The 25,211-nt window shown below is 41.2% G+C and overlaps 1 protein-coding gene across 1 annotated transcript; it reads right to left on the reverse strand.

The window, feature by feature from the left end:
- Nucleotides 1-500: 500 nt before the first annotated feature.
- Nucleotides 501-21,374, reverse strand: LOC106753508. Its single transcript, XM_014635328.2, has 8 exons — nt 20,849-21,374; nt 20,130-20,207; nt 19,968-20,048; nt 9,214-9,368; nt 7,842-9,121; nt 7,488-7,608; nt 1,103-1,296; nt 501-785 (listed from the first exon to the last, which is right to left on the reverse strand). The coding sequence occupies exons 1-7, from the start codon at nt 21,272-21,274 to the stop codon at nt 1,293-1,295; spliced, it is 2,145 nt and encodes a 714-aa protein (XP_014490814.1). The 5' UTR covers nt 21,275-21,374; the 3' UTR covers nt 501-785; nt 1,103-1,292.
- Between the last annotated feature and the right edge of the window lie 3,837 nt (nt 21,375-25,211).

Below are 25,211 nucleotides of genomic sequence, written 5' to 3' on the forward strand. Positions count from 1 at the left end.
GAGATAAATTTGATGAGATTAAAAGTATAAAATAAATAATGGAAGTTATCATACAGATAAAATTATTTCAAATATATACTTTTAGGAACTTCTCCTCACTCAAAACCTTGTCATTTACACCACGACTCTTGGTGCTCTCTGTCCACGTGAATCTCCATGAACAGTTGAAACATTTAGGAGAGAAGGTGCGCAATTTCAAAGTCATTGTGCTATAAATTAAGATTGGAAATTTGGATTTTTCACTTTTTAAAATCCATATAAACAAAATGGAAATCTGATCCATAAAATGGATAAAAAAAAGAACAGAATTAAGGGAATGGATCTTTACTTGAAAACAGATTTAAGAGAATGGATCTTTAATGGATCAGAGCAGAACAAAATTAGAGTAGTTTGATACAAACAGAATTTTTGCCCAAAATGCAATGAAAAAACCACAGTATCTGCGAATGAATATGTTCTTCAAACAAAATGATCAAAGGCGTAATGTCAAAAACAAGTACTTGTAAACACCTCATATTTCCACTCGCATTAATATTCCAGTAATTCAAGCTATTTAAATGAAGAAACATCGAATTTAAAATAACAAAACTTGTAAACTCCTCAAAACAACTAGCTAATTTAATCAAACATTTGTTGAGGATGACACATTCCTATTTCACCTGGAACCACTTCGTAGCATCCTCCTGGTAGTATGATGCTGGATCCCAACACGAGACTTCAACGGTGGTGGCCAACACAATAGCCAGGGCGCTCCAAAACGAAGAAGAAATCCATCCCATAAATACCTGAAGAAGAGCCAACGCTCAACATTAATGGAACAACTTTTTTAATTTAGCATAGTTAGAGTTACAAGTAGCATCATACCAGAAGAAACCAAATTCAATGGACATAACAAAGAATGCAGTGCATGAAGACAACCATGGATTAAATTTCAATCTATTCTCAGGTTAGAGAGAGAGCTATGGAATAATTAATTGATATATGAAAATAAAAAATGCCATGGAGTTTTGTATCAGTTAATAACAGCTTCAAGTACAACAAAACAAGTACAACAATAAATAACATGTATTCAACCAAAAGCTGCAGGAGATTTTAATCTTACTTGTTTCCCAAGTCAATATGCTCTTGAATACCAAAGCCAAAGCACCCAGTATCACTGAAGTTTCTTCGCAAAAATTCATATTCCTTCACCTTCAATCCACTGTCCAGAAGCTGCATTGCCTTGTCACCTCTAACAGTGACAGCGTGCAATCTTTTCATTTCTTCTGATACCAAAAGAACGGACAGTGTATCTAGCTGTCAACAACAAAGAAGAAACAACCGATCAGAGAACAGCCAGTTGCAATGATAGGTTTCTGATAAAGAAACCTTATCCTTCACTTACTTCACACGCTAACAGAGTATAGAGAAATGATGAATAACCTCTGGTTTATTGCTCAACAAGAAAGAATACAAGAATGGGACAACAAGGGAGCCTAATCTCCCTCCAACAAGACTCAAACGTCTGTTCAGAACATAAGAANTGCCAAAAGTCCCTCTCCAATACTCAACTCTCCTATTTATACAAACTAACATTCCCGCCCATCCTAACTGTTAACACAGTTAGGCCAACTAAATAACTAACTCCCTCTAACTGTTTAATCACAGTTATCTAACCTCTCCTCTTCCTTACATACACCTTTAACTTCCTATCAATACCCTCCCCTCCATTTTCAACCTTGTCCTCAAGGTTGAATTCCAGAAATCGGTCCTTAATTGTTGCCAAATCTTCCCATGTCGCCCCTTCTATACCTCCAATCTGCCACTCTATCAGGACTTGTTGGATCACATCCTCTCCTTGCTGAATGTTGCCTACGTTCAAGCACCTTGATGGGCCAGAAAGCATGTCCTTCGGCCTGCAATTCCTCTGGTAACGCTTTCTCCACTATTTGATCTCCCACCGCCTTTTTTTAATTAAGAAGCATGGAACACTGGATGGATTCTCGCGGCCTCTGGAAGCTCCAATCTAAAAGCCACATTGCCAACCTGCTGTAACACTTTAAATGGCCCAAAATATCTAGCTGACAGCTTGGGGTGTAATCGCACCGGCATTGAGGATTGTCGGTGGGGCCTTATATTCAAATAGACCCACTCTCCCACTTTTGTATCCACTTCTCTCCTCTTTTTATTAGCCTGTTGGGTCATCAAATCTTGGGCACGTCTTAATTGATGCTTCAACTGATTAAGGGCCTCATCTCTCATCATGAGGTCCTGTGCTACTGCTTCCACCTGTGTCTCCCCGGGAATAAATCGGTTGAAAGAGGGAAGAGGCCTTCCATACACAATCTCAAACGGTGTACACTTTGCTGCTCCTTGGTAACTTGTATTGTACCAAAATTCTGCCCAGGGTAGCATTGAAAACCAGCTCTTAGGCTGTTCCAAACAGAAACACCGCAAGTACCCTTCCACAATGCGGTTTACCACCTCCGTTTGCCCATCCGTTTCCAGATGATAAGATGTGCTCATCTTGAGCTGAGTCCCTTACATTTTAAAAAGCTCTTTCCAAAAAATACTCAAGAATAAAGGGTCTCTATCGCTTACCACTGATACCGGAATCCCGTGCAACCTAATAATCTCCTTAGCAAACACATCAGCAACTGTTTTTGCAGAATATGGGTGCTTCAACGCCAGAAAATGTGCATATTTACTCAGTCGGTCAACCACCACCATAATATCATCATATCCTTGCGACTTAGGCAGCCTCACAATGAAATCCAGGCTAATTTCCTCCCACATTGCCTAAGGAATTGGCAAGGGCTGTAGCAATCCTTGAGGGGATGTTGTCACATATTTGTGTTGTTGGCACACTACACAGCTTGCCACGAAATCTATAATCTCCTTCTTCATACCTACCCAATACAAAGATTGGGCTATCCTTCTGTAAGTTCTATAGACACCCGAATGCCCCCAGTCTTGGTCACATGAAACTCCTCAATTAGTTTAGGAATCCAATTGGATTTCGCAGATATCACCAATCTGCCTTTATAATGCAACCGGTCGTTCTCTAAAGTATACGCCCTTTTTGAGTTAGGATCGTTCCTCAACCGCTCAACCACCTTTTGCAGCTCGGTATCCTCCTTGACCTCCTTCAAGATTTCTTGGAAATCTGGCCAAAATGGCCTAGAAATGGCTCGCAGCTCTCCTTCCTCCTGTTCTCCTTCATGCCTTCGTGAAAGAGCATCTGCAGCCCTATTAGTACTCCCTTTTTTATATACAATCTCAAATTCATACCCCATCAACTTAGCCAACCAGTTCTGCTAGCTCTGGGTAGTAATCCTCTGCTCCAACAAATATTTCAAACTCCGCTGGTCTGTGTATAGCGTGAATTTTCTTCCCACCAAGTACGGCCTCCAGTGTTGAATGGCTAACACCAAAGCCATCAATTATTTTTCGTAGATTGATTTACTGAGGTTATTCTCCGACAATGCTTTACTGAAGAATGCTATCAGCCTTCTATTTTGGGTCAACACAGCACCCACTCATCCTCCCGAGGCATCACACTCAATATAGAACTCTTGGCTGAAATCGGGTATCTCCAACATAGGGGCTGATGTGATCGTTGCCTTCAGTTCCTCCATAGCCCACTTCGCCTGCTCGTTCCACGAAAATTTCCCCTTCTTAAGCAGTTCTGTCAATGGTTTGGCTATTTTGCCATAGATGGCCACGAACCTCCTATAGTAACCCGTGAGCCCAAGGAAACCCCTCAACATTTTTAAGTTCCTAGGTTCTTCCCATTCCACCATGGCTTTAATTTTTTCTCCATCCATTTCTACTCCCTGATCTGAAATCTGATGGCCCAAGTAACGTATCTTCTTCCCAAAATCACACTTCTTCCGATTGGCCACCCACCCATTTCGTTCCAGTAGCTGCATCACCATTCCCAACTGTTTAAGATGATCGGCCCAATTTGGACTATAGACGATAATGTCGTCGAAAAAAACCAACACCCATTTCCTCAAATACAGTTGCAGGAGCTTGTTCATTGTACTCTGAAAAGTGGCCGGCGCATTCGTCAGTCCGAACGGCATCACGAGAAACTCAAAGTGTCCCAGGTGGGTGCGGAAGGTCGTCTTCGCTACATCTGCTTCCTCCATCCTGATCTGGTAGTACCCAGATTTCAAATCGATCTTAGAAAAATACCGGGCCCCCCTTAGTTCGTCTAGCAGCTCCTCTATCACCGGAATTGGGAACTTGTCTGGTACAGTGGCCTTGTTCAGTGCCCTGTAATCTACACAAAAGTGCCAACTTCCATCCTTTTTCTTCACGAGTATGACCGGGCTGGAGAGTGGGCTCGAGCTGTGGCGGATGATTCCGGCCTTCAACATTTCTTTAACCTGTTTTTCGATCTCCCCTTTCAGAATGTGAGGATAGCGGTATGGCCTCACATTTATAGGGTCTACACCCATATTCAACTGGATTCGGTGCTGGATTTGATGTTCTGGAGGGAGCCCATGCATGTCTTGGAAGAGCTGATAGTGGGATTGTAGCAGCTTTTCCAGTTGGGCCCACTGTTCTCCTGTCACATCTGTCCCCCACTCACCGTCTTCAGCTGCTTCTATCGAACTCAAGCCCCACACGAACGCCCCTGATTTCACGTCATCCCAAGCTTCCACAAAGATTTTGACTTCACCAGCTGTCGCGAAAGAGTTGGATCTCCTTTAATTGTGATCGTTCTCTCCCCCACATGGTACTCCATTGTCATACTTCCCCAATTTGCTCTGACTTCTCCCAATTTAGCTAACCATGCCACACCTAAAATAATATCGACACCCCCCAACTCAAAAACATGGAACTCTTCCTCCACATCCACCTCCTCCAGTCGGATCACCACCCCTACACAACGTCCCTAGGTAACCCGCCGACACCCGTCGCCTAAACTCACTGTGTACGGTGCAGTGGCGATTACCGGCAAGCCCAGCTCCTCTGTGGTTCTCTTGCTTATATAGTTGTGGCTGGCTCCGCTGTCTATGAGAACCACCACCCTCCGTTCACCAATTTCTCCGGTCAACTTCAAGGTTCCCGGATTAGTCCAGCCTTCTGTAGAACACGCTGATAACTCCATAACTTTCTCCTCTGTATTGCCGTTTACCTCACCCTCTTCCCCTTCGTCTTCGTCTTCTGCCAGTAATAATACTCGCAGACTCCTCTCGGTGCAGCGATGGCCAGGTGCGAAAGGCCCACCACATCGGAAGCATCGCCCCTCCTCCTTTCTCTTGAGAAACTCAGGGTAAGGTAAATTTCAAACCATACGGCCTCTACCTTCACTCCCAGCCACCGCACTCGCTCTCACCACCGGGTTCGCTGTCGCTCCCTCTCTCCTCGTAGGTCCTCCACCCTCTGTTCTTCCCCACTGATTCGTCGCGGGCTTAGTCGCCTCCGATCGCGTCACGCTACCCATGGGTAGCGCGCTGAATGGGTATATCTTGAACCCATTCACATGGCTTCCCTGCGCTCTCATCATAGCATCTTCCACGTCGCATGCGATTCTCATCACTTCCATCAACTCCAAGGGGTTCTGTATCCTCATCTGACCCTTGACATCTTCACGTAAACCGGCTAAGAAGTAACCCATCACCTGTACCTCCGGAATTCCCTTCGTCTGCCCCATCAAGACTTCAAACTGTCGAACAAATTCCTCGATTGTCCCCTCCTGGCGTATAGTAGCCAATCGTTCGAATACGGTACCCCGAAATCCACCCCCGAAGCAATTAATCATGGCTTCTTTCAGCCCTTCCCACATTCGATTGCTCGCCTTCTCTTTCCAGAAAGTGAACCAGTATGCCGCACTACCCTCCATGCTGACATAGGCGATCTCCACTTTTTCCTCATCTTCTGTCACTCGTTGTATATCGAAGAACCTCTTTGCCCGATTGAGCCAGCTGAGTGGTTCGTCTCCGTCAAAGATGGGTAACTCAACCCTCTTCCTCCAAGATTTTTTCTCCCCAACTCTTTCACCGCTTCCACTACCTCCGGTTTCTCCATTTCTCCTATGTCTGTTATCGTTCACGTAGCTATCGTCAAAACTACTCTCCGTTTGATTCTCCCTTTTCTCCAGAATTTTCATAATTTGTTGTAAGTCTCGACGTACCGCCGCAGACTCCGCTTTCATTCCCTCCACCGTTATCTCGATCGCTTCGAATCGTGCCTCCACGGCTTTCTCCATCTTCTCGTCGCAACGTCCTCCGCAAAAAGTATCCGGCAGGTCGGACCAAACTTGATAGGTTTCTGATAAAGAAACCTTATCCTTCACTCACTTCACACGCTAACAAAGTATAGAGAAATGATGAATAACCTCTGGTTTATTGCTCAACAAGAAAGAATACAAGAATGGGACAACAAGGGAGCCTAATCTCCCTCCAACAAGACTCAANNGTCTGTTCAGAANATANNAACTGCCAAAAGTCCCTCTCCAATACTCAACTCTCCTATTTATACAAACTAACATTCCCTAACCTCTGGTTTATTGCTCAACAAGAAAGAATACAAGAATGGGACAACAAGGGAGCCTAATCTCCCTCCAACAAGACTCAAACGTCTGTTCAGAACATAAGAATTGCCAAAAGTCCCTCTCCAATACTCAACTCTCCTATTTATACAAACTAACATTCCCGCCCATCCTAACTGTTAACACAGTTAGGCCAACTAACCAACTAACTCCCTCTAACTATTTAATCACAATTATCTAACCTCTCCTCTTCCTTACATACACCTTCAACTTCCTATCATGCAACTAGAAAAATTGTTGTCTTTTTAAAGGTGGGGCAAACAAGGTGCGCCCAAGACAACTTATACTAGCTTAACAACAATTGTGAGAGTTTAGAAGCATTTAACGATAATTTTACATTTTGCATTAAAATTTTAAACACCACCCTAGTATATTTAATTGTTGGATACTTCAGTTTCAACCCCCATTACCCTAATTCCCCTAAAAGAATCATATCACCCGAATATATTCAATTTTGATACATTAATTTCAATTTATGTTTGCATTATTTTAAGGAATTTAATTACACTAACAGAAACTCATACGTACACAAGTTTGGAAATCTATGTCAAGGTTTAGTATTGAAAAATATCCAGATATGAATTCAAGTTCTCATCAAACTCTTCAAAATTTCAACTTCTTGTGACTTCAAAAGTGAGGGGGATAGTTTTTCTGTCTAGTTGGAATAAAATAGGCCCCACGAATTGCCCGTCAAATTCCAAACAGACAATCCAGTATTACCCGCTTCTATAAATACTCTACAAATGGAAACATGGCACAATCCTGGAGTAAACCGCATAGAACAAATAAAATTGTATAATAATCTTTTTGGGCATTTGAAGTTTTGAAGGTCTTTAAACACTATTTTCTTCACACTCTAGTAAATATGCTAGTATTAACGCATTTTAAAAAAATTAGCACAATCCACAACAAGTAACACTAATAATCCAGAAAAAAAAATTACTTCAGCTTAGTTCTGCTCTTGCTTTCTTTAACTTTCCTCTTAAAGGCAGTTGGATTTAGCAATCTCTTGAAGGGGAATAAAGGTAGTCCCCGATGTGTCCTTCGCTTCTTTTTCAATGCACCTGAAGATAATGAAATATACCTGATGATTATACTTGCATCACAAAACGTACAATGGAAACATGCTAGATACTATGCACATACAGGGAAGCTATGAGGAACAGCATAATTGGGAAATGAAATGAAATTAATAATATTTTAATACTAATCCATGAACTTCTTTGAAGGAAAGCACAAAAGTAATATATAGCTTTCAACAACCCAGATAAAGATATCAGTAAATGAGTGGGGGTACCTAATACACGATGAACTGGGGCTAATTGATCCGATTCGGTGATCACTTCACCGAACTCTTTATCTTTCATTACAACATCTGGACTTAAATGGCCGGCAGCTTTGAAATTATCTTCCATTTCCATCTCATCATAAGATTTCAGCTGTTGCTTCTCGTGTTCAACTGTCTCATGCCTTTTGACAAACTGTTTACCCTCCTCCATCGAAGTATCAGAAATAGATGTTTTTAAATCTTCATTTGCCAAAGCTGCATGAATCTTGCCAACCTCATTTAAATTAATATCAGAACTTTTGTCATTATAGCGTTTATCATAAATTGGGGCAGGAATAATATTATCAAAGATTTCTACTTCATGAACAATATCATGTGCCTCTTGTGAAGAACCAGAAAGTTTATCGTTTTCATGTGGTTTTAGAGGATTCAATGTACTGCTTGAGATGCTTAAGTTTGATTCTGAATCAAATGCTTTTGTTTCAAACAGGACGACACCAACATTTGTGGCATTTGTCGAAATGTCCATCTCCATAGAATTGAAAGCTTTGGTAGTTCCACTGTGTATATTTTTCTCCAAAAGTTCTTCACTTTGTTTCTGTGATTGGGAGATTTTACCTTGCTCAGGACAAACATCAAACTTATCAGGTTGCCCTGTTAAGTTGTTATGCACAGGAGTTGACTGATTAATTTTTCTGACAACCGGAAGGAAGTTTATTTTATCATCGACGAAGATAGAGTCAACAGCCATCGGAATGTTCATCTCCGTAAAATTGACAGCATCAGATACTCCATTATGCATATTTTTCTCAAAAATATCATCACGGCTCAAACTGTAACTATTAGTTATATCATCTGATAAGGAGTTTTCATCTTGCTCACAAGTTTCAAGTATGTTGGACTTCTCAGTGAAGCTGTTAGGTACAGTTGCTGACTGATCTAGCTTTTGGGTAACAGGTGGGGAGTTTACTTTATTGCCTAAACAGACAGGTAAAACATTGTTTGCAGGTAAGATATTCCTTATTTCAAAACCATTAGATGGAAGGCTGTTGACCACTGAAGTAAAGTCAATGGCTTTTTCAGTTTTCGATGCTTTACAAGAGACCAAAGAAGATTTGTGCACGTCATTCAACATGATATCACCTTCACCACTGGAGATAGGATCCCACTGTAGTAACTCTTGATACCGATCTTCCTTGGACTGAGATGTTGCATCTGTTGATAAAACTTCTACTCTTATTGCCTCTTTATAAAATCGTTTTTTTCTTAAAGAATTAGCTAAAAGAATCCTGCAAACAATTCAAAATGATATTCAAGACTCTTAAACAGTGCAAACCTCCAGACCCAAACACAATAAAGGATATTGTAGCAAATTGCATACCTACAGTTTTTAGAAATAGCAGCATTAGCCCGTTCCTTGGAGAGTCCAAACAATGACAACAAGTTGGCAACATCACAAGGTCCTCTGAGCTCATTCACAGTAGGAGCAGCACTTGAAAATACAATGTTGTGTCCCCGAGTCCAGTCCATCAACAACTACATATTTGTTTAACCAGTGTAAGTTTCTGGACATATCTCAATATGATATTTGTAATAACATAAAAAGGTTGTCAAAACACTTATAATTGTATGAGGGACTACCAAAAGGCCTGAGCATAGTAGTTAATAGCAGAGTGGCCACCCGCCAAAACCCATATAGCGGGATAGTGATAGCAGGATGACCATTATTTTGATCCCTATGTGTATGAGTGTACTTGTTAGGTTTCTAATCAAGAAATGTTAGACCGTTACTGGTCTATGAGAGGAGGAAGAGACTTTAGTTAGTTAGTTGGTGTCTGTAGTTAGTAGTTGGTCTAACTGCTGTCTAGGCAGTTAGAGGGGTGCGGGGTAAGGAAATTAAACCTGTATAAATAGTTGTAAATGGGGGAGAGGAAATACTTTTGGCCTTTACTGAATTGTAGATCAGGACACATTGTCCTGAGGGGGAGAGGTTAGGCTCTCTGTATTCTTTCTGTGATCATACGTGAATAAAAGAAGTTTTCCTTCAATATGTGTGTTTTAGTCAAATAAGGAGTGAGCTTTCATAGGTTCTTGAATTAAGAACCTATCATTTGGTCTGTGCCGAATCCGAAGAGAGGAGTGATTCAGTGATGGAAGGATAGTCATCCGAGGAGAGGTTGGATAACTTGGAGATAACGGTGGAGGGAATTAAAGATGAAATGGCGGCGATAAGGCGTGATCTTCAACAAATGATGAGGATGATGAGTGAAGGACAACACAATAACAGAGGGGGATCGGAAAAGGGAAGTACGTCGGGAAATAACAAGCAAGATCAACGCGACAGATGGGGAGTGCATCAGAATTGGAGGAAGAAGGTGGAATTACCTGGTTTTGATGGGCAAGAACCGCACAGTTGGATCAATAAGGCTGAACGTTTCTTCGATATTCAGAAAGTGGCAGATGATGATAAAGTTGAACTTGGTATATTAGCATGGAAGGTAGTGCGAGCTATTGGTTTAAGATTTGGAAAGAAAAAACCAACAATTGGTCTTGGATGGGGTTGAAGGCATCCTTGATCAATCGCTTTGGGGGAGGTTTCCAGGGTACGGTGTACGAGCAACTACCAACCCTGCGACAAGAAGGGACGGTGGAGGAATTCATCAGGAGTTTTGAAATATTGTTGGGGCAAGCGCAAGGATTGACGGAGGAATTGACATTGGGGTTTTTCTTGGCGGGATTGAGAGAAGAAATTAAGGGCCAAGTTCGCATCCAGAATCCTAAGGAATTGGAGGAAGCGATTCGGATCACGAGAGACGTGGAAGACGCGATTGTCCGAGCACGGGGAGGAGGATGGAACGGTGTCAGAGTGAACGGAGGAGGATCGCGACCCACAACGACAGTCGTTCGTGGCGAGGTGGAGCGACCCACAGTAAATCGCGCCAGAGGCGAGGCGAATCGGAGGGAAGTAGTGTTGGGGGCGACAGCCAACAGAGGCGAAAACGTAGGTTAAGGTGAAAATCGGGTACGGATGGTTCGCAACTTGCCCTACCCAGAATTTCTTAAACGTCGAGAGGAGGGACGTTGTTATCGTTGCGGGTGCCCGTTCGCACCGGGTCATCGTTGCGCGGAGAAGAGTCTGAGGGTGCTCCTTCTGGCCGAGGACGAAGAGGAGGAAATGACCGACAAGGGAAAACTGGAAGAGAAGCCGATGGAGTTGTCCACGTGTTCTGCGGAGGGGCTGACACCGCCGAAGACCATGAAGTTGATGGGGACGATCGACGATCGAGGAGTTGTGGTCCTCATAGACAGTGGGGCCAGTCACAACTTCGTCAGTCGCAAGGTGGTGGAAGAATTGAAGTTGCCCGTGACCTACACCCCGCCATACGCTGTGAGCCTTGGGGACGGACACCGGAGGACATCGAGGGGACGATGCGAGAGGGTTCAAATATCGCTGGGGGAAGCAAAAGTCATGGAGGACCTATTGTTTTCGAACTTGGAGGTGTGGATGTTATATTAGGTATGGTTTGGTTGGCAAAGCTTGGGGAAGTTGTCATCAATTGGAGAGAGATGACCATGTCATATTCTGAGGAGGGAAAGCAGGTGCGGGTTCAAGGGGACCCATCTCTATCCAGACAGCTGGTGGAGCCCGAGGACTTGAAGAAGGAAGTGGATGCTGACTCATGGTTTTTAGTATGGGAAGTAGGGCAGTTGGAGAAGCAGAAAAGTGACGCGTGTACAGAGGAGCTTACAGGGGAACAACACACTGAGCTGCTGGCAGTGTTGCAGGCGCACTACGATGTTTTTCGGGAGAGAGAAGGCCTACCTCCAAAATGGGAATTGGAGCACCGAATTGTCCTTAAAATGGGAGAGAACCCTGTCAACATTAGACCATACAGATATCCCTATTTCATGAAGGAGGAGATAGAGAAGCAGGTAGCTGACATGTTGAAAGTTGGGATTATTAGGCCGAGCCGGAGCCCCTATTCCAGTCCGGTCATACTTTAAAAAAGAAGAATGGTAGCTGGAGGTTTTGTGTTGATTACCGAGCCTTGAATAAGGCCACTGTTCCAGATAAATACCCAATCCCGGTGATAGAGGAGCTGCTGGACGAGTTGCATGGAGCCCGGTATTTTTCCAAGATAGATCTGAAGGCTGGGTACCATCAGATCAGGATGGGAGAGGAGGATATTCCGAAGACAGCATTTCGGACTCATCAGGGTCACTTCGAATTTCTGGTAATGCCCTTCGGGCTAACCAATGCACAAGCGACTTTCCAGAATACAATGAACAACCTGTTGCATCCTTACCTCAAAAGATGCGTGCTTGTCTTCTTTGATGACATTTTGGTGTATAGCCCGACATGGAGAGATCACCTCGAACAGTTGGGGGCAATGTTGCGATTATTGGGACAGCAGAAGTGGGTGGCCAACCAAAGCAAATGCGAGTTTGGGAAGCAACAAATTGGATATCTAGGACACATAATATCAAGAAGAGGTGTAGAAATGGACCAGGAGAAAGTGCAGGAGGTGTTGGAGTGGGGTGAGCCAAAAAAATTGAAAGCTTTAAGGGGATTTCTGGGTCTTACAGGCTATTATAGGTGGTTTGTGCAAGGATACGGGAAGATGGCCAAACCTTTGACCGATTTGCTTAAAAAAGGGAAGTTCGAGTGGTCACCAGAAGCTCATACAGCCATGGAGAAACTTAAGACAGCCATGACTACTGCACTGGTCTTATCTCTTCCTAATTTTAACCAAGAGTTTCACCTGGAGTGTGATGCATCAGGAGTAGGTGTGGGGGCGGTACTTATGCAGAACAAGAAGTCCATTGCATTTTTCAGCAAATCTTTGTCGACAGGATCCTTGAGTAAGTCTGTGTATGAAAAGGAGCTCATGGCTTTGGTAATGGCTATTCAACACTGGAGACCCTACTTATTGGGGCGGCGGTTTGTGGTACACACCGATCAACAGAGTTTGAAATATCTCCTGGAGCAACGAATAACGACCCATAGTCAACAGAATTGGATGGCTAAACGTATGGGGTACGATTTTGACATCGTGTACAAGAAGGGGAGTTCAAATAAAGTGGTTGACGCCCTTTCAAGAAAAGGGGAAGGAGTTATGGAAGATATTGAGTTGCAGGCCATTTCCCGACCTTATTGGCATGACTTCCGTGAGCTGTTAAGGGAAGTCGAGGAAGACGAAGCACTTAAGAAAATAATCAAGGAGTTGGAGGAGGACCCAAATAGCCATATGCCATATACTCTGGAGAATGGAAGGCTCCATTACAGAGGAAGGTTGGTGTTATCTGTTGCCTCTAGCTGGATTCCCCGACTGTTGGCAGAGTTCCATGTAACCAGCACGGGGGGGCATTCCGGGGTGTTTAGAACGTACCGAAGGCTGGCCCAGTCACTATACTGAATGGGTATGAAGAAAACCATGACTGACTTTGTTGCTGGATGTGTGGTATGCCAGCAGCATAAATATATGGCTGCGGCACCTCAGGGTCTACTTCAACCTCTACCCATTCCTCAGGCCGTGTGGGAAGAGGTGAGTATTGATTTCATTGTTAAGTTACCTAAATCTCAGAGCTATGATGCTACCCACTCCTTATTTTAGTCAAATAAGGAGTGAGCTTTTCTTGAATTAAGAACCTATCAAGAAACCTAAAGAAATCTCACTAACTCACACAAGAATCAACACCCAACACTCTGTATAACCTCCACTGGTACTATTTAGTACAAGAATACAATGAATAGGGTAGTCTGGAAGCCTAACCTCCCCCAACAGGAATAACGAATCCTGTACAAAGTATACAACAGTCAAAAGTAAGTCCTTTCTACTAACTCTTACTATTTATACAAATCCAATCCCTCTCATTCCTAACTGTCAAAACAGTTAAGCTAACAGTTAAACTACTGACGCTTCCTTCTCCTCTCATACACTAACAATCTCCTATCATTACCCCCCCTCCCCTCCTTCGACAACCTTGTCCCCAAGGTTGAACTCAGGATATTGACCCTGAATGGTGGCTTCGTCTTCCCAAGTAGCGCCCTCCTTGCCCCTTCTTGCCATTCCACCAGGACTAGGTGCAATAACTCCTCTCCCTGCTGAACCTGCCTCCTGTCCAAGACTTTTATTGGCCAAAAATTGGCCTCTCTACCTGCAGCTCCTCTGGCAGCCCCTTTTCCACTATCTTGTCCCCCACCACCTTCTTTAATTGGGACACGTGAAATACCGTGTGAATCCTTGTTGTTTCTGGTAGCTTCAGCCTAAAAGCCACATTTCCTACCTGCTGTAACACTTGGAAAGGACCAAAATAGCGGGCCGATAGCTTTGGATGCAGCCTCACTGGCATCGAAGATTGCCGGTGAGGTCTGATCTTCAAATAGACCCAATCATTCACCTTGATATTCGCCTCTCTCCTCCTCTTGTTGGCTTGCTGGACCATTAGGTCTTGGGTCCTATTCAAGTGAAATTTCAACTGTCTAAGGGCCTCATCACGTGTCATCAAGTCTTGGGCCACGGCCTCCACCGATGTTTCTCCAGGAATGAATCTGCTGAAGGATGGATGGGCTCTGCCATACACGGTTTCAAATGGCGTGCACCTAGCTGACTCCTGGTAACTGGATTTATACCAGTACTCCGCCCAAGGCAATACTGCATACCAATTCTTGGGTTGCTCTAAACAAAAACAGCGTAAATACCCTTCAACTCTCCTGTTAACCACCTCTGTTTGCCCATCCATTTCAGGGTGATAGGCGGTGCTCTTCTTGAACTGGGTCCCCTGCGCTTTGAACAACTCTCTCCAAAATATGCTCAAAAACAGTGGGTCTCTATCACTTACAATTGAGACCGGGATGTCATGCAGTTTGATAATCTCCTTGGTAAATATCTTTGTTATTGTTTTCGCTGAAAAAGGGTGTTATAATGCAGCCTATCATTTTCCAAAGTGTATGCCGCATGGGAATTTGGATCTCTTCGAATGTCAGCAATCACCCTTTTCAATGCTTCGTCCTCCTCCACTTCTCTTACAAGTTCTTCAAAATCTGACCAGAAGGGTCTAGATATAACTTGGAGCTCCTTTCCCTCTATCTCACCCTCATCTCTTCGTGACAGGGCATCTGCCACTTTGTTGGTGCTCCCCTTTTTATAGATTATTTCAAAATCATACCCCATAAGCTTTGCCAATCAGTTCTGCTGGCTCTGAGTGGTGATCCTTTGCTCCATCAAATACTTTAGGCTACGCTGGTCAGCGTATACCGTGAATCTCCTCCCCACCAAGTAAGGCCTCCAATGTTGGATGGCTAACACCAATGCCATCAGCTCTTTCTCATAGATTGATTTACTCAAAGATCCCCCCGAAAGTGCCTTACTGTAAAAAGCAACGGGCTTCTGGTTCTGGGTCAATACAGCCCCCACCCCTCCTCCTAAAGCATCGCATTCAATATGAAATTCCTGATTAAAGTCAGGCAATGTTAAGACTGGGGTAGAGGTTATAGCAGCCTTCAAACTAACCATAGCCACCCTCGCCTAATCTAACCAAGCAAACTTCCCCTTTTTCAATAACTCTGTCAACGGTTTTGCTATTTTCCCATACCCAGCTACAAAGCGTCTATAATATCCCGTCAGTCCCAGAAAACCTCTCAAAGCCTTCAAGTTTCTGGGTTCTCCCCATTCCACCACTGCCTTAATCTTCTCCCTGTCCATTTCCACCCCCTGCTCAGAGATTTGATGATCCAGAATCTTTCTCTTCCCAAAGTCACATTTCTTCCAGTTGGCCACCCACCCCTTTTGTTCTAATAGTTGCATCACCAAATTCAGCTGTCTCAAGTGGTCTTCCCAACTCGGGCTATAGACGAGATTATTGTCAAAGAACACCAGCACCCACTTCCTAAAATATTGCTGCAATAGGCTATTCATCGTGCTCTGGAAAGTTGTCGATGCATTCGTGAGGCCAAATGGCACTACCAGAAACTCAAAATGACCTAAGTGTGTGTGAAAGGAGTCTTGGCCACATCTTCTTCTTCCATCCCGATCTGGTGGTACCCAGATTTTAAATCAATTTTAAAAAAATACCTGGCACCCTTTAGTTCATCTAACAATTCTTCTATCACCATAATAGGGAATTTGTCCAGTACGGTGGCCTTGTTTAGTGCCCGATAATCTACACAAAAGCGCCAACTTCCATCCTTCTTCTTTACTAGGATGACCGGGTTGGAAAACGGACTCGTGCTGGGGCGTATGATCCCGACCTTCAACATATCTTCTACTTGTTTTTCAATCTCGCCTTTCATGATGTGAGGATACCGGTATGGCCTCACATTTATAGGGTCGACACCTTCTTTAAGCTGTATTCGGTGCTAGTTATTACGTGGCGGAGGCAATCCATGCAAATCTCGGAACAAGCGATAGTGCACCTGCAGCACGGTTTCCAATTCCACTTCCTGCTCTGCTGTCAAATCTTGCTCCCACTCACCGTTCTTCTATGCCTCCACTATGCTTAAATCCCACACCATCGCCCATGACTCAGCATCCACCATCTTCCGCAATGATTCCTATTTAACCAGGTGTCACGACAAGGCTGGTTCACCCTTTATTCTGATCTTCTTATCCCCCACGTTATACACCATCGTCATATCACCCCAATTGGTCCTGACTTCTCCCAATTTTGCTAGTCATGCAATGCCTAGAATCATGTCCACTCCCCCTAACTCAAAAATATAGAACTCTTCTTCCACATTGACTTCCTCCAATCGAACAGTTACCCTTTCACAACGTCCTTGGGTAATCCTTTTATACCCATCGCCTAAACTCACTGGGTACGGTGGTGTATCTATCACCGACAATCCTAACTCCTCTGTTATCCTCCTGCAAATGTAGTTATGGCTTGCGCCATTGTCTATAAGCACCACTACACTCCATTCAAAAATTTTCCCCCTCAACTTCAAGGTTCGTGGAGTGGTCAGCCCTTCAGTCGAACATGCAGACAATTCCATGGGTGTTTCCTCCTGGTCGCTAGTTACCTCACCCTCTTCTCCATCTTCATCCTCTGCCAGCAGCAGTACCCTTAAACTCCTCTCAGCGCACCGATGACCTGGTGCAAACGGGCCCCTGCATCAGAAACAAGGACCATCCTCCTTTCTCTTGAGAAATTCGGGGTAAGGCAAATTTCTCACCATTCGCCCTCGATTGTCGCTCCTAGCCGCATTACTTCCCCTCGCTATCGTGCTCTCCATGACTCCATCCCTTCTCACGAACCCCGAAACCTCTGTTCTCCCCTGTGTCTGCGTCGTTTGTCTGTTGGGTTCTTATCTCATCACAATTCCCGTTGATCTCGAACCGAATGGGTTTATCTTGAACCCACTAGCATGGCCTCCTTGTGCTCTCATCATCGCGTCTTCCACATCACGCGCTATTCTCATCGCCTCCATTAACTCCGATGGGTTCTGAATCCGCACCTAACCCTTCACGTCCTCTCGTAATCCAGCCAAGAAGTAACCCATTACCTGCTCCTCGAGTATCCCCTTTGTTTTCCCCATCAAGACTTCAAAATTACGAACAAATTCCTCTACCGTTCCTTCTTGACGTAGAGTAGCTAGTCACTCAAACACGGTTCCCCTAAATCCTCCACCGAAATGATTGATCATGGCCGCTTTCAACCCGTTGCACGAACGGTTTCTGGCCTTCTCCTTCCAAAACGTGAACCAATACGCCATACTCCCTTCCATGCTCACGTAAGCGACCTCCACCTTTTCCTCATCGTTCGTCACCTTTTGTATATCGAAAAATCTTTCGGCTCTGTTGAGCCAACTTAGAGGCTCCTCGTCGTCAAAGGTAGGTAACTCTACCCTTTTCCTCCAAGGTCTTTGTTCATCACTCCTTTCGCCAGTTCCACCACCTCCGGTCTCCCCAATCACTCTGTGTCGATTGTCATTTACGGAGCTATCGTCAGAGCTGTTCTCCGTTTGATTGCCCTGCTTACCCAGAATTTTCATAATTTGTTGTAAATCTCGTCGTACCGCCACCGACTCCGCCTTCATTCCCCCATCGTTATCTCAATCGCTTCCAATCTCGCCTCCGTCGCATTCTCCATTCTCGCGTCGTTCCCCAAATTTGGATCTGGCAGGTCGGACCAAATGTTAGGTTTCTAATCAAGAAACCTAAAGAAATCTCACTAACTCACACAAGAATCAACACCCAACGCTCTGTATAACCTCCACTGGTATTATTTAGTGCAAGAATACAATGAATAGGGTAGTCTGGGAGCCTAACCTCCCCCAACAGGAATAACGAATCATGTACAAAGTATACAACAGTCAAAAGTAAGTCCTTTCTACTAACTCTTACTATTTATACAAATCCAATCCCTCTCATTCCTAACTATCAAAACAGTTAAGCTAACAGTTAAACTACTTACACTTCCTTCTCCTCTCATACACTAACAATCTCCTATCAGTACTGATAACTAAAGAAAAATGCCTAAACCTTAATACATATTCTGATTAAATTTAATAACCAAGAGATCCAGAACTCAGCAGCTGCAACAGAACAACCAATAACCAATCCTAACACAGCAAAAGGCCAATCACTGTGTCCAAAAACAACCAAGTAATGAAACTAAATAAGCTTTAACCGTACAACCCCAAAGCAGAACAACTAATCTAAATTCTAAAATCTTCTAAACATCATGTTCAGCAGCAATGTCAAGCATTTCATCTTCATCTAAATTCTATACATGAAGCATACAAGAAAACTGAAGAATTTGGGCTTGTAATGGAGTTTTACATTTTTATCCTCAATGAAAACATTGTTCCTAATATAGAAATGTTGCCACCTTAAGGTGGCCAGTCTGCTCTTGTGTGATGTTGGCGCTATTGCGCACAATCACAAGCAAAATCCAGCAATGGAGTAATGATAATAGTAAGACAAAAAGGTAATGAGGATCAAACCAAATTTTGTGGTAAAATCTTCTTACCTGGGTATTTTCATTATATTAAATACTTCTCTAAAATAACCAACAGGTTCCTTCCAGTCCACGAGGAATCTCTTTACCTACCATACCCACACTTGCTTTTAGCTAAACACAATCAATGATAATTATTATGTACGCGTTGATTCAATCACATCTAGCATCTAGAACAAGCTTATCTAGTCTAACATGCTTAACAGACTCATACTTAAGCCTGATCATTTACCAATCAATCTATTCTACTTCTGAGCCCTTGCTTTTAAATGCAGAAGCGGACATTTAAAAACACAAGCTCCAGAAGTACATAAATTCAATTAAAGTCACACAAGATTTCCTAGTTTGTAGAACAAAAGGAAAAGGCGTCATCTAACAAAACTTTACAATCTATCACTACAAAACACATCAACTCAACTCTAAAAATAAGAACCATTGTAACAAACACTCAAAGGTAAGACATGTGTGTTTGACAGGGTCAAAGGATTTAAAAGACATTGGGGTGTTACAATGCAAGAATAAAGATGCTAAAAAAAAGAATGAGCTGCGAGAAAGTTATCTGTCTATACATTAAATAAACCATACAGTAAACTTTCAGAATAGCAATCATTGCGCAATCTCATAATCCCCAATAGAAAATCATCCTGCTACCTATCACTTGTAAGACTTAGACTCCTCGTGAATTTAAAGAGCTAGAGGCTGGTATGAGTAAATGAGTGAATTGATGCATTGTGTTATTTTCTTTTGGCTGTAAACTGAGCAGAGGTTCTTTGCAACCTCTAAAGGAGCTAGGTCAGCATTTAGTAAATAAACATACTCCTCAATTCCCAACAGTTGAAAATTTACAATTTTATCTCTTCTACATGTTTGCAATGTGAGCATGCCATATGATATACCCTTAATGTAGAGTGCATAGGTGGGTGAATTAGGAAGAAACCAGGTGTCTAATCTCTATAGTTCAAAGCCTTTAATTTTAACAACACTAGCAAGCTAGCACATGAAGTAATTATACTAATCAGACACCTTGAAATTTGTTGAAAAACCATAAATAGAAAAATAAATCAGAAACAATAAAAAAAATCAATTATGTAAAAACTAATTAAACAAATCAAACACCAAATGTGATCTAATCTAGCAATAATTCAGACGACTATATTGGAAAGAAAAAATCACCTTAGCACTGGAAATTAACTGTCTCCTTTTTTGAATATCAGCAAACAAACCAGAATACGTGACTTCAAAACAAATCCCACGCTGCAATTAATAAGCGACGTTTTAATTATCACCTTCCTTTTTAGTTATAAGAAAATAAAAGATTAACAGTCAAGAACAAACCTGCATTGCTACTTTAACCATAGGCTGCTTCAATCTAAACGGCAATTTAGCTGAAAAATCAATCGAGATAATATCCACCTGCAATTATTTTTAATATCAGACTTAAATATCAGAAGTTGTCCTTCCGTCAACATAAAGAATTCTGTAATAATCAACACCCACATTTGAAGGTTTCATAACAAGACAACAGGTTGGTAGAGTTAATTTTCGTGTTCCTTCTGTAGCAATAAAAAGGGGGGGTTTATAAGAAAAAGATACATTAAACTTAACACGCTGCTTGCTGATGTTCAATTATGTGCTTAAGAACTGAAAATTGAAAACCACTACCAAGCAGTATTAAGGTTCAATTTTTTCTTCTTCTAAAAAAGAAAATAATCTAAAACCTGAGAGTGAACTCTACCAGCCAGTTAAAACATTCTGAAACCATCTAAACAATACATAAACATTGAAAGAAAGGTCTGTATCAGAAGAAAAAAAAACTGACAGAGAAAGAGAGAACATGAAACACCAAGCACGGGTATTGACTACTGCAGAATTATCCCAACCTCAAAAGGGCAACTGCATTTAACTGCTCTACCTTCACAATTTAGTGTATAAAAGACCATCCAAGTGAAAGGAGATAAAATTTATACACTACCCTTACTTTCAAAATCGCTAACACCTAAGCAATGTGGGACTAAAAACAACTTTCAGGAAAGGGTACATTAGATATAACGAACCTCCATGGTCTGACACGCAAGATCAAACGCGGTCTGGTTGAAGGGTTTAACAGCGACGAGATCGTAGGTCTTCAAAATGGGGTTCCCCGAATTGAGGGCCTGGGCCTGGGTAGCGCTGTCTACGCAAACGGTGAGACGCGTGTACTGACGGAAGGGAGTAGAGAGTGGAACTCCGAGGATGGAGCGGTGAAGACTGGCGGAGAGGGAGAGAGAGGGAAGAACGTTGAGGAGAGAGGAGAGGGTGAGGGGGGCAATGGAGCAACGGTGCTGATCAGACATGACGCCTTTGATCGTGCGGTTGTAAGCGATTCCGGTGTAACCCAACTCCATGGCCTTCACCGCAAGCCTGGTGCGGTTGCTTTGTTCGGCAACCTTGTTGGAGAGTGAGGGTTGGGGATAGGGAATGTTGAGATCGAAGTAACCCATGGTTGTTGTCGGAGATGCATACACGGAGTTTGGCGGTGAACAGTGAAACGCTTCTACGGCAAAGAGGGAATGTGAGAGTGAGGCTGCAAAGAGAAGAATAAAATGGGAGGGTGGATCAAGGTCTCTTTCTTTTCGATTATTTTCTTTTTCTTATTTATTTATTTATTTATTTATTATATCTTCAAAATATATTAATTCTGATATATTAAAAGATATTTTTAAATACAAAAATACTGTACATAAGTATTTTGAAGAACATAAAAATTGATTAAAAAATTTCAAATTTTAAATAATTTTATGATGTTTTAATACCTAGTATTCTTTTTAGTTTTATTCAAAATGATCTTTTTATTTTTGAATTATTTGTGATTTCATTTTCTTTTTAAATAGTTTAATTTGGTTCTTTTTATAACACATTGCCATGTCACGTGGTAATGTTAAAAGGTTTTATTTCAATTTTTATATTTTTCTTTTTATTAATATTATCATCTTTTTCTTGTCCAAGTCTTCATCAGTCACGGAGTGGAAAAACCTTGTCGGGCATTAACTATGATATAGTAGTAGTTTCAGATAGAAGTGCAAATTTTACTACAATCTTTGAAGCAATACCAGCTGCTCTTGTGTTGAGTCCTATGAGGCTTTTATAAAAATTAAAGGTATAATATATTAGGAGAATTGAGTAGTTTCTTCTAACAAGACTAGCCTCTTTTTCATTGGGGATGGAAGAGGCATTATTGTCATTACCGCAACTAAAAATGCGTGTAATGGTTATGGTACATTGGAAACTACCACCGTAGGTGACTTTATCCTTGTCTACATACAAACTACAACTTATCTCTTGTTTTAATTTATTTATCCATGACTTTGCATGGTTAAATATGTTTGTAGAATGAAAATAAACAATTTTTAAATTAACCTTGGTGGTATAGTTGTCGAAACTATAGATTTTCCCACGAGTAGCATTAATTTCCAAAATACAATAGGACCTTCAAAGCAACAAGTCATCGTCCTAGCAATAAGAGGAGATCGATCAACATTTTACAACTATGAGATGCTTGGATATCAAGACATTATGTATGTTTTGTATGGTAATCATTTTTTCTTTGTGTTGTATCTTATTAAAGGCACAATAGATTTTATTTTTGGGGAATTGGGACAAGAGGTATTAAAAGACTATGACATCCAAGTAAGAATTCCTCCCCGAGGCCATGAGAACATTATAATTGCGCAAGGAAGAAATGTTAAGAACGACTCAGGTGCCATTGTAATCTAAAATTGTAGGATTGGTCTGAGTCCCGAGTTTGAAGTCATGAAATAGACTTTGCAAACATATCAAGGAAGGCTCTGGAAAAACTATTCTACGATTATTATCACAAAAATTTTATAACTAATATAACTAACCCAACTGACTGGTTTTAGTGGGAGGGCACTAGTTATGGTCTTAACACTCTATTTTATAGAGAGTATAAAAACATTGGATCCGGTGCTCAAACATCCAAAAGAGTTAAATGGAAGGGATTCAAGATAATCATGCATGTTGCTGCAGCTGAGCCTTTTACTCCAAGAAACTTCATTTGTGGCTCTCATTGCCTCAATTTTATAAGATTTCTCTATAAACTGGACTTGCAAATTCTTTGATGATGTATTTACATGATTACTTAATAACATAAATCAATTACAAATCCTATCGTCTTAATGAGATTTTAGTCTTTAAATGTGCAACCGTTGAGTTTTAGAATTTGATATTTGTACCTATAAGTGTCGATCAGCACATAACACGAATGATGAACTCTGGCTTGGCAAAGGGACAGCCAAGCTTGGCCGGGCACAAAAAGGAACTAGGATGAATGATAAATTCATAGTTTGAAGTGCAAGCCGGATGGCATCTGGTCTTCTCGTCATCAAAGTACCAAACACAACTCCACATTGTAGAATATGAAAGGAATAATATTACTAAGGAATAACATAACTTAGAAATTCAAGACATAGTTTTGCTCTTTGCATAAAACTACAACAAAAAAGTACAAGTTGTCCTCCCAATTACATTCCTTTATATAAAAACAAAAGTTATTTTTTTTTCGGTTACTGCCATTTTTCCCATAATTCCTCATGACGCTGAAAAGATGCCCAAAATTTGAATTTTCAAAAACAGTGAAAAGCAGCTCCAAAAGGTTGTTTTGTCGTTGCTTTTGTTGTGTGAATCTTTGTTGCTGCAAAATTTGTTTTATCTGTTGAGGTGGCAGTGCACACTTTAATCAAGGCAGTTCTCGGGTTCAACCTTCTTCTCTTCCCAAGATCTTATATGGTCGACCTCTTACCTGTCTGAGCTCTACATCAAAAGCTCAATAACTTTAACAATTCGGCAACTTCTCAACTCTACATCAACAATCCGAGAACATCTCAAATTGGCATCAACACCCTAACAACTTAAATGTAGCACGACAGTTCAACCTGATGTTTCTTAACATGCACAACTTTTGCCTCTTGGTTGTTGTCATGGTTTAAAAGGTTGTTTTGTCTCCTTTTTTTGCGAAATTTTGCGCAGGTCTCAGGGCCAAAGACAATAATAAGAGAAGTTTTATTATAAACAAGACTTTCCTAAATGACACTTACAAAACAAGATACTCATTCATCGACAATGCGAGCAACCCATTCATTACAAGGTATGCCCAGAAGTGGTCAAGTGAACTCATCTCGCTCATCGATCATGTCAAATCGTCCTATAAAAGAAGTGAATTCTAACAACCACAGTTACAATCCGATCCAATTTTTAATGGAAGTTCGATTAACTAACAAAACTTCTCCTTCCAAAAATGTGCTTCTACCTTGAAGATTTGCATAATTTTTTAACTTTATTAAAAAATATAATTAATTTTAGAATTACGTTTAGGTTATATAAAATATACATTAATGTTTGCTTAATCCTAGACTTATTCTTCACATGTTGATTGTTAGATAATTTTATACTTATTATATATATTCTTATATATATGTGTTTGCTTTTATATAAATCTACAAAGTAACATTTTCTAAGCCTAATGAAAAATTTGTTCATAATCTTTGTCACATTCTTTTTATTACCCAAGTGTTTAAACCGTCAAAATTTCAAAACACTGCTACAAGACAAATATATAAATACGTATATATATATATATATATATATATATATATATATATATATATATATATATATCGAAAATCTTCCTAGCAAAGAGTTCCAGGTAAGCGTGTCCCGTTAGACCCAACAGGTGAAATGTCCAAGAATCAACACTTTAGCTCCTGGTGATACCTCTGTGAAACCAAGCCTTCTTTGTCTTGTGATTGGGTGAAGAGAGGTTCTCTTATTTCATTCGCTTTTTTAAAATCAGAATCTCCCCAAGCCAAATTTCTTTTGTCCTTTGATGAAAATGTCCTCTCCAAATTCCCAATCCTCCTCCTGCAAAAAAACCGTTTTCGTCTGCCAAAAACTCAAATTGCGTCTTGCCCTATCCTTGCCTATCAGACTCCTTGTCGCTTTGCACACCTCCTCTCCCTCAGCCAAAACGTTTCAAACTTTCTTTCTTTTTTTTCACTAACTTAAATTATATTAGGACAAAACTAACAATAAAAGTAAAGACAAAACCCAAAATGAAAATTACAAAAAGAAAAATAAAATAAAATAAACTAAAAATGAAATAAAATAGAATACTAAATAAAAATAGAGGAATAAAATAAATAAATAAATAAATAAAATTAAAATCGAAATGAAAACATAAGACCTAAAACCAATCCAGACAAAATTTGGTATTGACATATCCCATGTGTTTAAACCGAAAAAGTAAAAAGTAAGACTATTATTGGACAAATATATACATACGTACCTACATACCTACATACGTACTTACCTATCTATATATATATATATATATATATATATATATATATATATATATATATA

This window comes from Vigna radiata, unplaced genomic scaffold, assembly GCF_000741045.1.
Source record: "Vigna radiata var. radiata cultivar VC1973A unplaced genomic scaffold, Vradiata_ver6 scaffold_137, whole genome shotgun sequence".
NCBI classification, from domain to species: domain Eukaryota; kingdom Viridiplantae; phylum Streptophyta; class Magnoliopsida; order Fabales; family Fabaceae; genus Vigna; species Vigna radiata.